At 47.5% G+C, this 12,537-nt stretch overlaps 1 protein-coding gene across 1 annotated transcript; it reads left to right on the top strand.

Annotated features, from left to right (window-relative positions):
• Window positions 1–9,909: 9,909 nt before the first annotated feature.
• Window positions 9,910–10,409, top strand: PRM1 (protamine 1). The gene is made up of 2 exons (XM_011961401.1): window positions 9,910–10,118; window positions 10,210–10,409. Exons 1-2 carry the CDS (start codon window positions 10,007–10,009, stop codon window positions 10,251–10,253), a joined length of 156 nt encoding a protein of 51 aa, XP_011816791.1. The 5' UTR covers window positions 9,910–10,006; the 3' UTR covers window positions 10,254–10,409.
• The last annotated feature ends 2,128 nt before the right edge of the window (window positions 10,410–12,537 follow it).

Below are 12,537 nucleotides of genomic sequence, written 5' to 3'. Positions count from 1 at the left end.
AGGAGGCTGAAGAGGGAGGATCACTTGAGCCTAGGAAGTAAAGGCTGCAATGAGCCGTGATCATGCCCCTGCACTCCAGCCTGAGTGACAGAGGGGGAAAAAAACCCATAATGAACTCATGTTGTTTTAAGTTACGAAGTTTATGGTATTTTGTTATAGCACCAGCAAAAAACTAAATCAGTGATCCTGGCCAGTCTCCTGATTGTAAACCCTGACAATGCCCATATATATCATTACCAGGCTAAATGTCACACTCAGATATTCAGCTGCCTACTTACTGGACACCTCTACTGAGATGTCTGAATTCTGGATCCTCCTCCCAAGGCTTCTTCACCCACTGGAGTTGGTGGCAATGCTATCCTTCCAGGTACTTGAGCCCAAAGTCTCGGAACCAGCCTTAACTCTTCTGTCCCTATCGCTCCCCTCATCCAGGCTGCTGGTGAGTCCTGCTGGCCCCATCTTTAACACACAGCCAGATTCCGACCACTTCTCACCACCCGGGTGTGAGCCTCCACGGCCTCATGCCTGTGTGACAGCCACAGCCTCCCTGCCTCCACCTCTGCCCCTACATTCTTCTTAGCACAGGAGCAGAGGGGTCCTTAAGACAAAGAGTGTCACTCTTGTGTTCCCCATTTCATTTGGTGTAAAAGTTGAATCCTTAGGGAGGCTGACAAGGCCACCTATAATGTGGTGCCGCCCTCCCACCTCTGTGACTTCATCTCCTACCAACCCCTACCTCTCTCTGCTCCAGCCGTGCTGGCCTTGCTGTTCCCTGGACACAGCAGAAGGGCTGTGCATCCCCCCCCCAGGGCCTTTGCACATGATGTTCCCCTTGTCCAGAGCACTCTTCCCTGATTTTCTCATGACTAACTCCCTCACTGCCTTCAGGATCTGCTTAAATGTCACCTTCTCAATAAGGCCTGCCCTGAGTACCCTGAATTGCCACTTGTCCCAGTTACCTCCGTAAGGCCCAGTGGTTCTCACTGTGCCCTACTTTTTCTGTTTTCCTTTCAATGTACAGTATCATTTATCCATCTATCATTCTTATTGTTTTGCTCATCTCCTGCACTAGAACATAACTCCACGAGGGCAGGGATCTTTGTATTGTTCATGGTGTTTAAAACAGTGCCCGGCACAGAGGGCATTAAATAAATAAATAAATAAACAAACAAACAAATAAATAAATAACTGACTGGAAAAGTATCAGGGTAAGGTGGGGGTTTTCTTTGTTGTTGTTGTTGTTTGTTTTGGTTGGGGGGACAGGGTCTAGCTCTGTCACCCAGGCTAGAGTGCAGTGGCATGATCATGGCTCACTGCAGCCTCGACCTCCCATATTCAAGCAATCCTCTTGCCTCAGTCGCTAGTAGCTGGGACTACAAGCCTGTACCACCAAGCCCACCTAATTTTTGTGCTTTTTGTAGACGTAGGGTTTCACCATGTTGCCCAGGCTGCTCTTGAACTCCTGGGCTCAAGTGATCTTCCTGCTTGAGCTTCTCAAAGTGCTGGGACTACAGGTGTGAGCCACTGTACCCAGCCTTTAGAAAGGTTAACAATTCTAAAGCCACCATACATGCAGAGTGAAAGAGAACAGTTAAGTAAATGGATGGAGGATGATAGGAGCCAGGCTTCCCACTGTTACAGATGAGCACGGAGAGGTATCTAGAATGATCCATGTGATGACCATGGATTAGAGATGGAGATGTTAGTATAAACAGGTTTAGCTAAAACAGTATCATAGATGCTTACATATAGAAATACAGATTTGTGTACATACAGGTTAGTACACACACAGATTTCCTTGTTCTGTCCACTAAGAGGGCCAAGAAGCAACAGCACCCCATAGCCATGAGCACATCTTGCACCCAGATCTTGGTTTCTAATACCATTCACCAATGAAAGGAACCAGGGTTCCTTGGAGAAACAGCTGATTCTAGGTCTAAGATAGGAAATAGACAAGGTGAGCCTGGAGCATCTTGTGGTGCCAGAAAGTTAAGGAAGTGCTCAAAATCTCACAGTGAAGGAGTGTGTCACAGGGACACGGGAGACAACTGAAAGGCACCCAGTGGCTAATGCTGGAACAATTTGAACAACAAAATAAAGTAGAATTGGATTACACCCAAACTATACAGGATCCATGGATCCATACTGATATAAATTAATGAATCAATAAATGGAGAAGAGACAAATCTCCAGTGCAGAAAAAATTCCAATAAGTGATGAAGATGCCCTGCCCTCAAGGAGGGGGAGCTTAACTCCCATCCCTTAGGTGTGGGCTGCACAGAGTGACCTCCTTCTGAAGAGCACAGTATCAAACGCAGGGGAAAACAGTAGCTCTGCTGTAAAGAAACCTGACAAGCACTGCCTCAGCCAGGTATCAAGTTAGTCCTCCTGACAGCACATCCCCTTTGTAGGAAGTGAGGAGAAGGGCACTCACCTCCCAGCTCTTCCTCCCAGAACACATAACCCCAGTCTAGTCATGAGAAAAATATCAGTCAAATCCCAGTGGAAGCCGGGGACAGTGGCTCATGCCTGTAATCCCAACACTTTGGGAGGCTGAGGTGGGCAGATGATGAGGTCAGGAGTTTGAGACAGCCTGACCAACATGGTGAAACCCCGTCTCTACTAAAAATACAAAAAATTAGCCGGGCATGGTGGCGTGTGCCTGTAATCTAAGCTACTCAGGAGGCTGAGGCAGGAGAATCACCTGAACCCGGGAGGTGGAGGTTGCAGTGGGCTGAGATCGTGCCATTACGCTCTAACCGGGGCAACAGAGTGGGACTCCATCTCAAAAAAACAAACAAAAACAAAAACAAAAAAAACCTCAATTGAGTGACACTCTACAAAATACCTGACCAAATAAACAACCTAACGATGCATCCTAAAGAACTAGAAAAGGGCAATCCAAATCCAAAATCAGTAGAAAAAAAAGAAAGAAAGATCAAAGGAGAAATTAATGAAATTGAAACAAAATAATACAAAAGATCAACAAAACGAAAAGCTGGTTTTTTGAAAAGATAAAATTGACAAACCGTTAGCCAGACTAACTAAGAAAAAAAGAGAGAAGACCCAAAGAAACAAAATCAGAGATGAAAAAGAAGGCATTACAACAGATACTGCAGAAATTCAAAGGACCATTGGTGGCTACTATGAGCAACTATATGCCGATAAACTGGAAAATCTAGGAGAAATGGATCATCTGATGGACACGGACAACCTACTAAAATTGAATCGTGAAGAAATCCAAAACGTGAACAGGCCAGTAACAAGGAATGAGATCGAAGCCTTAATAAAAAGTCTCCCAGGAAAGAAAAGCCCAGGACCTGGTGGCTTCACTGCGAAATTCTACCGAACCCTTAAAGAAAAACTACCAATCCTGCTCAATCAAACTATTCCAAAAAATAGAGGAAGAGGGAATATTCACAAAATATCTGACCAGTACTTAAAATTGTCAGCATGATCGGTTGGGTGCGGTGGCTCATGCCTGTAATCCCAGCACTTTGGGAGGCCAAGGCGGGTGGTTCACCTGAGGTCAGGAGTTCCAGACCAGCCTGGCCAACATGGAGAAACCCCATCTCTACTAAAAATACAAAATTAGCCAGGCGTGGTGGCGCATGCCTGTAATCCCAGCTACTCGGGAGGCTGAGACAGGAGAGTCGCTTGAACCTAGGAGGCAGAGGTTGCAGTGAGACGAGATTGCGCCACTGCACTCCAGCCTGGGGGACAAGAACAAATCTCCGTCTCAAACAAAACAAAACAAAAAAAACTGTCACTGTGATCAAAGACAAAGGAATGTCACAGCCCAGAGGAGCCTAAAGGGAGACGGGATCCTGGAACAGAAAAACACTGAGGAAAAACTAAGGCAATCTGAAGAAACTACAGACTTTAGTGAATAATAATGCACCGCTACTGATTTAAGAATTGTGACATGCACTATCCTCCCGTAAGATGTTAATAGTAAGAGAAATTGGGTATGGTACCTTGAACTGGATCTTGGAACAGAAAACGAGCGTTAGTAGAAAAGCTGGTGAAATTCAAATAAAATCTAGAGCCTGGTTGGTAAGTATTAATGTGCCAAAGTTGGTGTTTTGTGACAAATGTGCCCCAGTGATGTAAAATGTTAACAATGGGGGAGACTGGGTGAGAGGTATATGGAAATCCCCTTACTAACTGCAACTTTTCCCAAAAGAAAAAGTTTATTTATTTATTTTTGAGATGGACTTTTGCTCTTGTTGCCCAGGCTAGAGTGCAATAGTACGATCTTGGCTCACTGCAGCCTCAGCCTCCCAAGTAGCTGGGATTACAGGCATACACCACCATGCCCGGGTAATTTCGTAGTTTAGTAGAGATGGGGTTTCACCATATTGGTCAGGCTGGTCTTGACCTCCTGACCTCAAGTGATACACCCATCTTGGCCTCCCAAAGTGCTGGGATTACAGGTGTGAGCCACTTTGCCCAGCCAGAAAAAGCTTATTAAAAAAAAAAAAAAAAAAAGCCTCACAATTAAATAGAATCATGGCATACAGTAAGTGCTTAGAAATGGTAATGGGTATTACTATTCTTTTCTTTTTTTTTGAGACAGGGTCTTACTCTGTTACCCAGGCTGGCATGCAGTGACAGGATGATGGCTCACTGCAGCTTCAGCCTCCTTGAGCTCAGGTGGTCCTCCCACTGGCGTAGCTGGAACTACAGGTGCATATCACCACACCCAGTTAATTTTTGTGTATTTTGTAGAGACGGAATTTCATCATGTTGCCCGAGCTGGTCTTGAACTCCTGGGCTCAAGCGATCCACCCACCTCGGCCTCCTAAAGTGCTAGGATTACAGACATTCTTTTCTTTTTGTTCATGGAAATAACTCATTCAACATTTAGTCACATGTCTTTACCCTTCCAGTAAAAAATCCCCCCAAATACAGAAATGAATAGAGTAGAAAGTGAAGCCTTCCATTATTCCACTACCCACTGTCAGGTCAACGTATCACAGTCTAGACTTTTTCCTCTGTGTATGTGAGTATTTATTTCTAAACTTTTTTTTTTTTTTTTACACGGAGTCTTGCTGTGTCGCCCAGGCCGGAGTGCAGTGGCGCGATCTCGGCTCACTGCAAGCTCCGCCTCCCGGGTTCAGCCATTCTCCTGCCTCAGCCTCCCGAGTAGCTGGGACTACAGCCTCCCGCCACCACGCCCGGCTAATTTTTTGTATTTTTAGTAGAGATGGAGTTTCACTGTGTTAGCTAGGATGGTCTCGATCTCCTGACCTCGTGATCCACCTGCCTCAGCCTCCCACAGTGCTGGGATTACAGGCGTGAGCCACCGCGCCCAGCTATTTCTAAACTTTTTACAGACATGAGATGACACCCTACATTTTAGCAACTCACTCAGTTTCGGTATAGCATAGACTGATATGTCCACATCGCATCACTCTCCAGGGTTCTGAATGCCTGTGAGCTATGCTACAACATGGCAACAATTGATTTACCATTTCCTTAAGATGAACATTAAGCTATTTCTAATTTTCCCCCACAAACAATGCTTTAATGAACACCCTCCATCTCACACCTCTATGAACACGCAGGAGAATTTCTTTGGGAGAAATCCCTGAATATGGAATTGTGGGTATGATGGCACGTTTAAAACACTGTCATCCTACTGCCAAATGATCCTCTCATTATTCTGGGAATGAACTGCCTGCATTCATCCCTCCCAGAGGCAGAGCGGGGCACAATCCCCTACCCCTGCCTTCCTCCTTTGGTGACATCTCTCCTTGAACAGGGTGGGGTGAGAGGCCACTGTGACAACACACATGTGGGGGTCGGCAGAGGGCCAAGCCCTGTGGCTGCCCAATTAGGACCTCAGGGAACAGTACTGGATGTCCCCTTCTGAGACTAAGCACGTATTAAACTGGCAGGAGTCTTGGTGATTCCTAATCGCCAGGGCCAAGGACCATACCAAACAGAAGTAGGGTGGCTGGCAGGGAGAGGCTAAACGTCATTTTAAAAATCACAATAACACGATTTTAGATTTGGAAAAAGTCAAGAAAAGAACCTTATTGTACAAAGCATCCATTGGCCATTCACTTATTCATTCAACAAATATTTCAGTTCCTTTTGGTTCAGGTTATTCTTAGGATTGCCACACTGAACAAAAGAAAGTCTCACTGAACTTCCATCCCACTTGGGGAGACAAATTATAAACACAGTATCAGTGAGTGGCAAGTACTGTATTAGAGTAACAGCCAGCTGCTGTGACAAACCCAAAATTTCAGATGACCACTGAAGGCTTCAGGACCCCAGATGAAGCCAAATGTCCCCACCACCTAGCTTCAGGGCATCCTCTTTCCAGAACTTAGAACTAATCTGTGTGGCTGGACAAAGTGGCTCACGCCTGTAATCCTAGCAAGTGATTCTCCAGCCTCAGCCTCCTGAGTAGCTGGGATTATAGGCAAGTGCCACCATCCCAGCTAATTTTTGTCTTTTTAGTAGAGACAGGGTAACCCACATGGTCTCAGAGGAACCTGATGGGATGTCAAAGATTGACAGTCACCCTGGACTGCTTGGGGTGGCTCATGCTGAGGGGGGTGGATCACTTGAGATCAGGAGTTCAAGACCAGCCTGGCCAAAATGGTGAAACCCCGTCTCTACTACAAATACAAAATTAGCCAGGCCTGGTGACACATTCCTCTAATCCCAGCTACTCAGGAGGCTGAGGCAGGAAAATTGCTTGAACCTGGGAGGCAGAGGTTGCAGGGAGCCAAGATGGTGCCATTGCACTCCAGCCTGGGCGACAATAGCAAAACTCCATCTTAAAAAAAAAAAAGTAGTAAGTGTTACAGGATTGGGGGGTAACAATTTTATATCAATCTAGACCTGAATCAATGAATGAAAAGTTACTGCTAACCTACTATGTGCTACTGTATCCCTCTTAGTAACAGTAGACTTTAGCTTCAAATTGATGGTTTCCCTGTCTTGCTGGGGTCTGGGGTGGGCTCCATCCCGTCTGGGGAAGAGAGTACTAACTGTCTACCTGGTATCCAGCAGCCCCTTCTCCTTTCTAGGAGCCCTGCTTTACCCCAGGGGGCAGTGTGCTTTTGCAGGGAGGCCAGTGATCAGAAGGGGAAGTTGCTGGACAGGGCATCTGGGAAAGCTCTTTACACCACGAGGATTCCATCAAGGCTGCTGTGAGCTATGTCTGTGCCGCTGCGCTCCAGCCTGGGCAAAAGAGCTAGACCTTGTCTCTTTGCCACCCCTCCTCTTTCTCCTTCCTGCTTGCATGGTGGATATGGATGGGACTCCAGCAGGGCCAAGTTTAGCCCTTAGTGTGCCTTTGTTCAAACTCGGACAAGACTTCTGCTGTAAGAAGTCAAATTAGGAAAAAGACAGCTCCCATGGGCTGAAGCATCCCCTGTGAGTGCAGGGCCTGGGGTGGCAAGCAGACCACGGGCTGCATTTCAGTCCCCACTCAATCCCTTTGGCAGGGAGCTTGGAGCACCACACAAACTGCACAGCCATCCCCGACAGCCCTGATCTTGGACTATGTGGCAACTTTGAGGATAGAAAGCACTTGCTGAAGGCAGAGCTGAAAGACAAAAGCTTGGACCCTTGATAAGGATGGAGCCTCACACCAGCCCTGGCTGACCTCCCTGGGTTTTCTTTTGCTCTTCAAAAAAAAAAAAAATTAATAATCTATTTTGAAATAATTTCAAAATTTCAGAAAATTTGCAAGAACCCCTGACAAAGAGCTCCCCTTTACACAGATTGGCCAATTGTATTTTTTTAAAAAATCTTTTGTATAAGTTTTTTATTTTTCTAGAGATAGGCTCTATGTTGCTGAGGCTGGTCTCAAACTCCTGGGCTCAGCCGATCTTTCCAAAGAGCTGGATTACAGGTGTGAGCCACCGTGCCTGGCATGGCCAGTTGTGAATGTTCTATCACATCTGTTCGGCTCTCCCGCATCTCTCTCTCCCTTCTTCTCCCTCTTTCTCTATGGGTAAATCCTTGAGAGTAGTTGGCAAACATATGTCATCACCCCTAAATCCTCCAGAATGTGTATCCCCCAAACAGGGACAATCTAATGACCCCCCAGATCACCCCTGGCTCCTTAAGAAAAACAAAACTTCCACCCAACTCACTCATTTCGGTTTTCTGTTTAAGTAGACAAACCAATTCTAACTGCTCCCCTCTTTACCCCTAAAATCCATGGGGCTGGGGAAAAGACCCACACCACACCCTGCTCCAATCCCTCACACCTGTTAGCACCTTTTGGCCTCAGAGCTTTTTGTGTTTGCAACTGAACTGAAAGCCACGTAACATAAAATTCATCATTTTAAAATGTGTAATTCAAGGCCCAGCACTTTGGGAACCTGAGGAGGGCAGACCACTTGAAGTCAGGAGTTCGAGACCAGCCTGACCAACATGGTGAAACCCCATCTCTACTAAAAATACAAAAATTAGCCGGGAGTGGTGGCAGGCATCTGTAATCCCAGCTACTTGGGAGGCTGAGGCAGGAGAATCGCTTGAAGCAGGAAGTGGAGTTTGCAGTGAGCCGAGATTGCGCCACTGCGCTCCAGCCTGAGCGACAGAGTGAGACCCTGTCATTCATTCATTCGTAAATAAATAAATAAATAAATAAATAAATAAAGTGTGTAATTCAGTGGCATTTAGTACAGTTACAGTGTTGTGTAACCACCGCCTCTACCAAGTTCCAAAGCCATCAGCCCAGAAGGAAGCCCGGCACAGCTGCTCCCTATTTCACCCGCCCTGGCCGTCCCGATCACTTTCTGTCTCCACGGATCCCCTGCTGCCTGACCCTGCATAGAAACAGAACTGCACATCCAGAGCCACCTCAGAACATTTGCAGGAGCAGTTCTTTCTTCCCAGGTGCTCCTCCTTCCTCTTACTCTGGCACCCTTTAGGGTTCACTTCACCAGCACCCCTTTGGGGCTCTCCCTAGAGCCTCACCTGAGGTCAAGTTGTCCCAGCACTTATCCTCAGAAACCCGAGGTTTCCATTATCAGCGTTTGTCACTATTACAATTATTCTTCAGGACTACTTCATTCATGCCTTCTGTAGTTAGATTATAAAGTCTATTAGGGGTAGGGTGTGGTGGCTCACACCTGTAATCCCAGTGCTTTGGGAGGCAGAAGCAGGAGGTTTGCTTGAGGTCAGGAGTTTGAGACCAGCCTGGGCAACATAGGGAGAGCCCGTCTCTACAAATAATAATAATAATAATAATAATAATAATAGCGGCCAGGCAGGGTGGCTCATGCCTGTAATCCCAGCACTTTGGGAGGCTGAAGCGGGCAGATCACCTGAGGTCAGGAGTTTGAGACCAGCCTGGCCAACATAGTGAAACCCTGTCTCTACTAAAAATACAAAAATTAGCTGAGTGTGGTGTTGCATGTCTGCATTCCGAACTACTCGGGAGGCTGTGGCCGGAGGTTTGCTTGAACCCAGGAGGCAGAGGTTGCAGTGAGCCAAGATTATGCTGCTGCACTCCATTCTGGGTGACAGAATGAGACTCTGTCTCAAAAACAAATACATAAATAAAATAAATAATAAAAAAATTAAAAAAAAGAAACAAAAAATAATAATACTCCTTAACAAGGGCATGTCTGTCTTGTTTATCACTATATACCAGGGCCTAGGCCAAAATCTGGCATGGAGCAGGCCAAAATATTAACAGTAATATTTTGTTAATTGAATAACTAGATGATTGTTCCCACAGAGGAGTCATCTTGTATTGCCCCGGCTGTGACATAGGCAGCCCCTACGCTCAGGGGCCTGCCCACCCCTCACATGCCCATATATGGACATGATGCAGGCCACCTGGCCATGGTTTGTGAGGTCCTAGCCCCTTTGCCCTCACAATGACCAACGGCCCCCTGGCATCTATAAGAGGCTGCAGAGCTGGCCCCTGACTTACAGCCCACAGAGTTCCACCTGCTCACAGGTTGGCTGGCTCAGCCAAGGTGGTGCCCTGCTCTGAGCATTCAGGCCAAGCCCATCCCGCACCATGGCCAGGTACAGATGCCGTCGCAGCCAGAGCCGGAGCAGATGCTGCCGCCAGAGACGAAGATGTCGCAGACGAAGAAGGCAGAGATTCCGGGCACGGAAGAGAGCCATGAGTAAGTGGGCCCAGCTGAGGGTGGGCTGGGGCTCGGGCTGGGGGCTCTCAGGGCCCAGTCTTCCTCTCACTACCTTTTTTGGTCTCACCAGGGTGCTGCCGCCGCAGGTACAGGCTGAGGTGTAGAAGATACTAATTGCACAAAATAGCATGTCCACCAAACTCCTGCCTGAGAATTTCGCCAGACTTCACGACCCTCTTGCCACATCTTGAAAATGCCACCATCCAATGACATTCAGGAGCCTGCTAAGGAACAATGCCGCCTGTCAATAAATGTTGAAAAGTCATCCCACTCTTGTCTCCTTGTCCTTGAGAGGGTAGGCTCAGTGGGGAGGAGGGCTCAGGGACGAGCAGAGGTGGAAAGGGCCTGGGCATGCGACGGGGGAAAGATGTCTGTGGGGGAGACATGAGAGAGAGACAGTTGTCATGCTGGGTTTTGTTACAAGCCCCCCCCCCTTTTTTTTTTTTGAGATGGAGTCTCAACCTGCTGCCCAGGCTGGAGTGCAGTGGCGTGATCTCGGCTCACCGCAAGGTCCACCTCCTGGGTTCACGCCATTCTCCTGCCTCAGCCTCGCGAGCAGCTGAGACTACAGGCGCCCGCCATCACGCCCGGCTAATTTTTTGTATTTTTAGTAGAGATAGGATTTAATCGTGTTAGCCAGGATGGTCTCGATCTCCTGACCTCATAATCTGCCCGCCTCAGCCTCCCAAAGTGCTGGGATTACAGGCGTGAGCTACTGCACCCCGCCGTTGTTCCAAACTCTTAGTAGTACCAACAAGTCACAAGCAATACCTGCCTCCCCAAGTCACAAACAGAACCAGTCTCCCCAATTCACAACCAGAACCTGCCTCCCAAACTCTTAACAGATCCCTACCCAGTGGGGTGCTGTAGCCAGGTCTCTCGAGTTTGAGGACCCGCTGTGTACATTTCCGCACTCTGCTTGGTGACCTCATCTTGGCAGCTTGAAATGGACCATGGAGTATTTACAGAAATTAGCAAATGCTACAAATCCGGGTTCCCTCCATCCCTGGAACCCCAAAGGCAGTTAAACATTTACCAGCTGGAGCTCAAGATTGAACCAGCTCTTCCTATCTGACCTGTCCCCTAGCTGCCCACCTGGGTTTATTTCAGCCCAAAGCTGAAATTTCCATTCTTCAACAAAGGAACTCTTAGGTTATAGCTTAAATAGATTAAGTCAGTCACCATCAGGAAAATTAAATTCAAAACTGTTTATTCCTCATTCCGTGCTAGAAGTTTTCAGCCCCATTTGCGTACAGAGATAACTTGTCCAGGTAGCAGGAGACCTGAACTTTTCCCATTTAACCAACCGCCATTAAGGAAGTTTCTTATCTGCCATCCTGTAAACTCAAACATTTTTGTTAACCACTGGTTTCTTTACTCTTTGGGGCACAGTCTCACAGTGTTATGTCCACTCGAGGAAACAAAGGTCAACTTGTCCGTCTGATCAGACCTAAGTCCACACTCAAGCCGTATGATATACTACCTATACTAAAATTTCTAAGGCAAGAGTTTAAGACCCCAGTGAGATTCGGGGAAGGATCAGGAGTTAAGCAGCCACCCAGACACAAGAAATCCTAATGGGCACTGGTCTACTTGGCTCACTCACAGCCTAAGAAAGCCCACCTCTCCGATTCCTTGACACAGGCCCTGGGTCACAGTCATTTCATGATGGTACAGCAAACCCAGAGCATTTCAGCAGAGACCAGAGGCTCTGAGACCCAGTTCCCTGAAGTGACAGGGCCAACCAAGCACCTCAGAAATGTCACAGTATGACTTCTGTTTATGGGGCACCAACTGTGTGCCTGGTATTCTGCATAAATCACTACCTTTTTTTTTTTTTTTTTGAGACAAGGTCTCTCTCTGTCAACTAGGCTAGAATAGAGTGCAGTGGTGCAAACATAGTTCACTGAAGCCTCGACCTCCTGGGCTCAAGTGATTTCCCCTACCTCAGCCTCCTGGCCCCCTGAGTAGCTAGGACCACAGATACACGCGACCATGCCTGGCTAATTTTTCTAATTTTTTTGTAGAGGTGAGGTCTCACTTTATCGCCCAGGCTGGTCTCAAACTCCTGGGCTCAAGTGATTCTCCTGCCTTGGCCTCCCAGAGTGCTGTGATTACAGGCATGAGCCACTGCAGTCGCCTACGGTGGTATCAACAACCTCGTTCTTGGCCGGGCGCAGTGGCTCACACCTGTAATCCCAGCACTTTGGGAGTCCGAGGCGGGTGGATCACGAGGTCAGGAGATTGAGACCATCCTGGCTAACACGGTGAAACCCCGTCTCTACTACAAACACAAAAAAATTAGCCAGGTGTGGTGGCGGGCGCCTGTAGTCCCAGCTACTTGGGAGGCTGAGGCAGGAGAATGGCGTGAACCTGGGAGGCAGAACTTGCAGTGAGC

The sequence above is a fragment of the Colobus angolensis genome, unplaced genomic scaffold, assembly GCF_000951035.1.
Source record: "Colobus angolensis palliatus isolate OR3802 unplaced genomic scaffold, Cang.pa_1.0 Scaffold55, whole genome shotgun sequence".
Lineage (NCBI taxonomy): Eukaryota > Metazoa > Chordata > Mammalia > Primates > Cercopithecidae > Colobus > Colobus angolensis.
Note: the sequence above shows the minus strand (reverse complement) of the source record. Positions and strands in the feature narration are given on the sequence as shown.

Excerpts from the sequence above, each read along its gene's own strand:
- PRM1 (XM_011961401.1), top strand. The coding sequence starts at position 10,007 with ATGGCCAGGTACAGATGCCGTCGCAGCCAGAGCCGGAGCAGATGCTGC. Across the intron at positions 10,119-10,209 it reads GGCACGGAAGAGAGCCATGA|GGTGCTGCCGCCGCAGGTAC; the intron begins GTAAGTGGGCCC and ends TGGTCTCACCAG.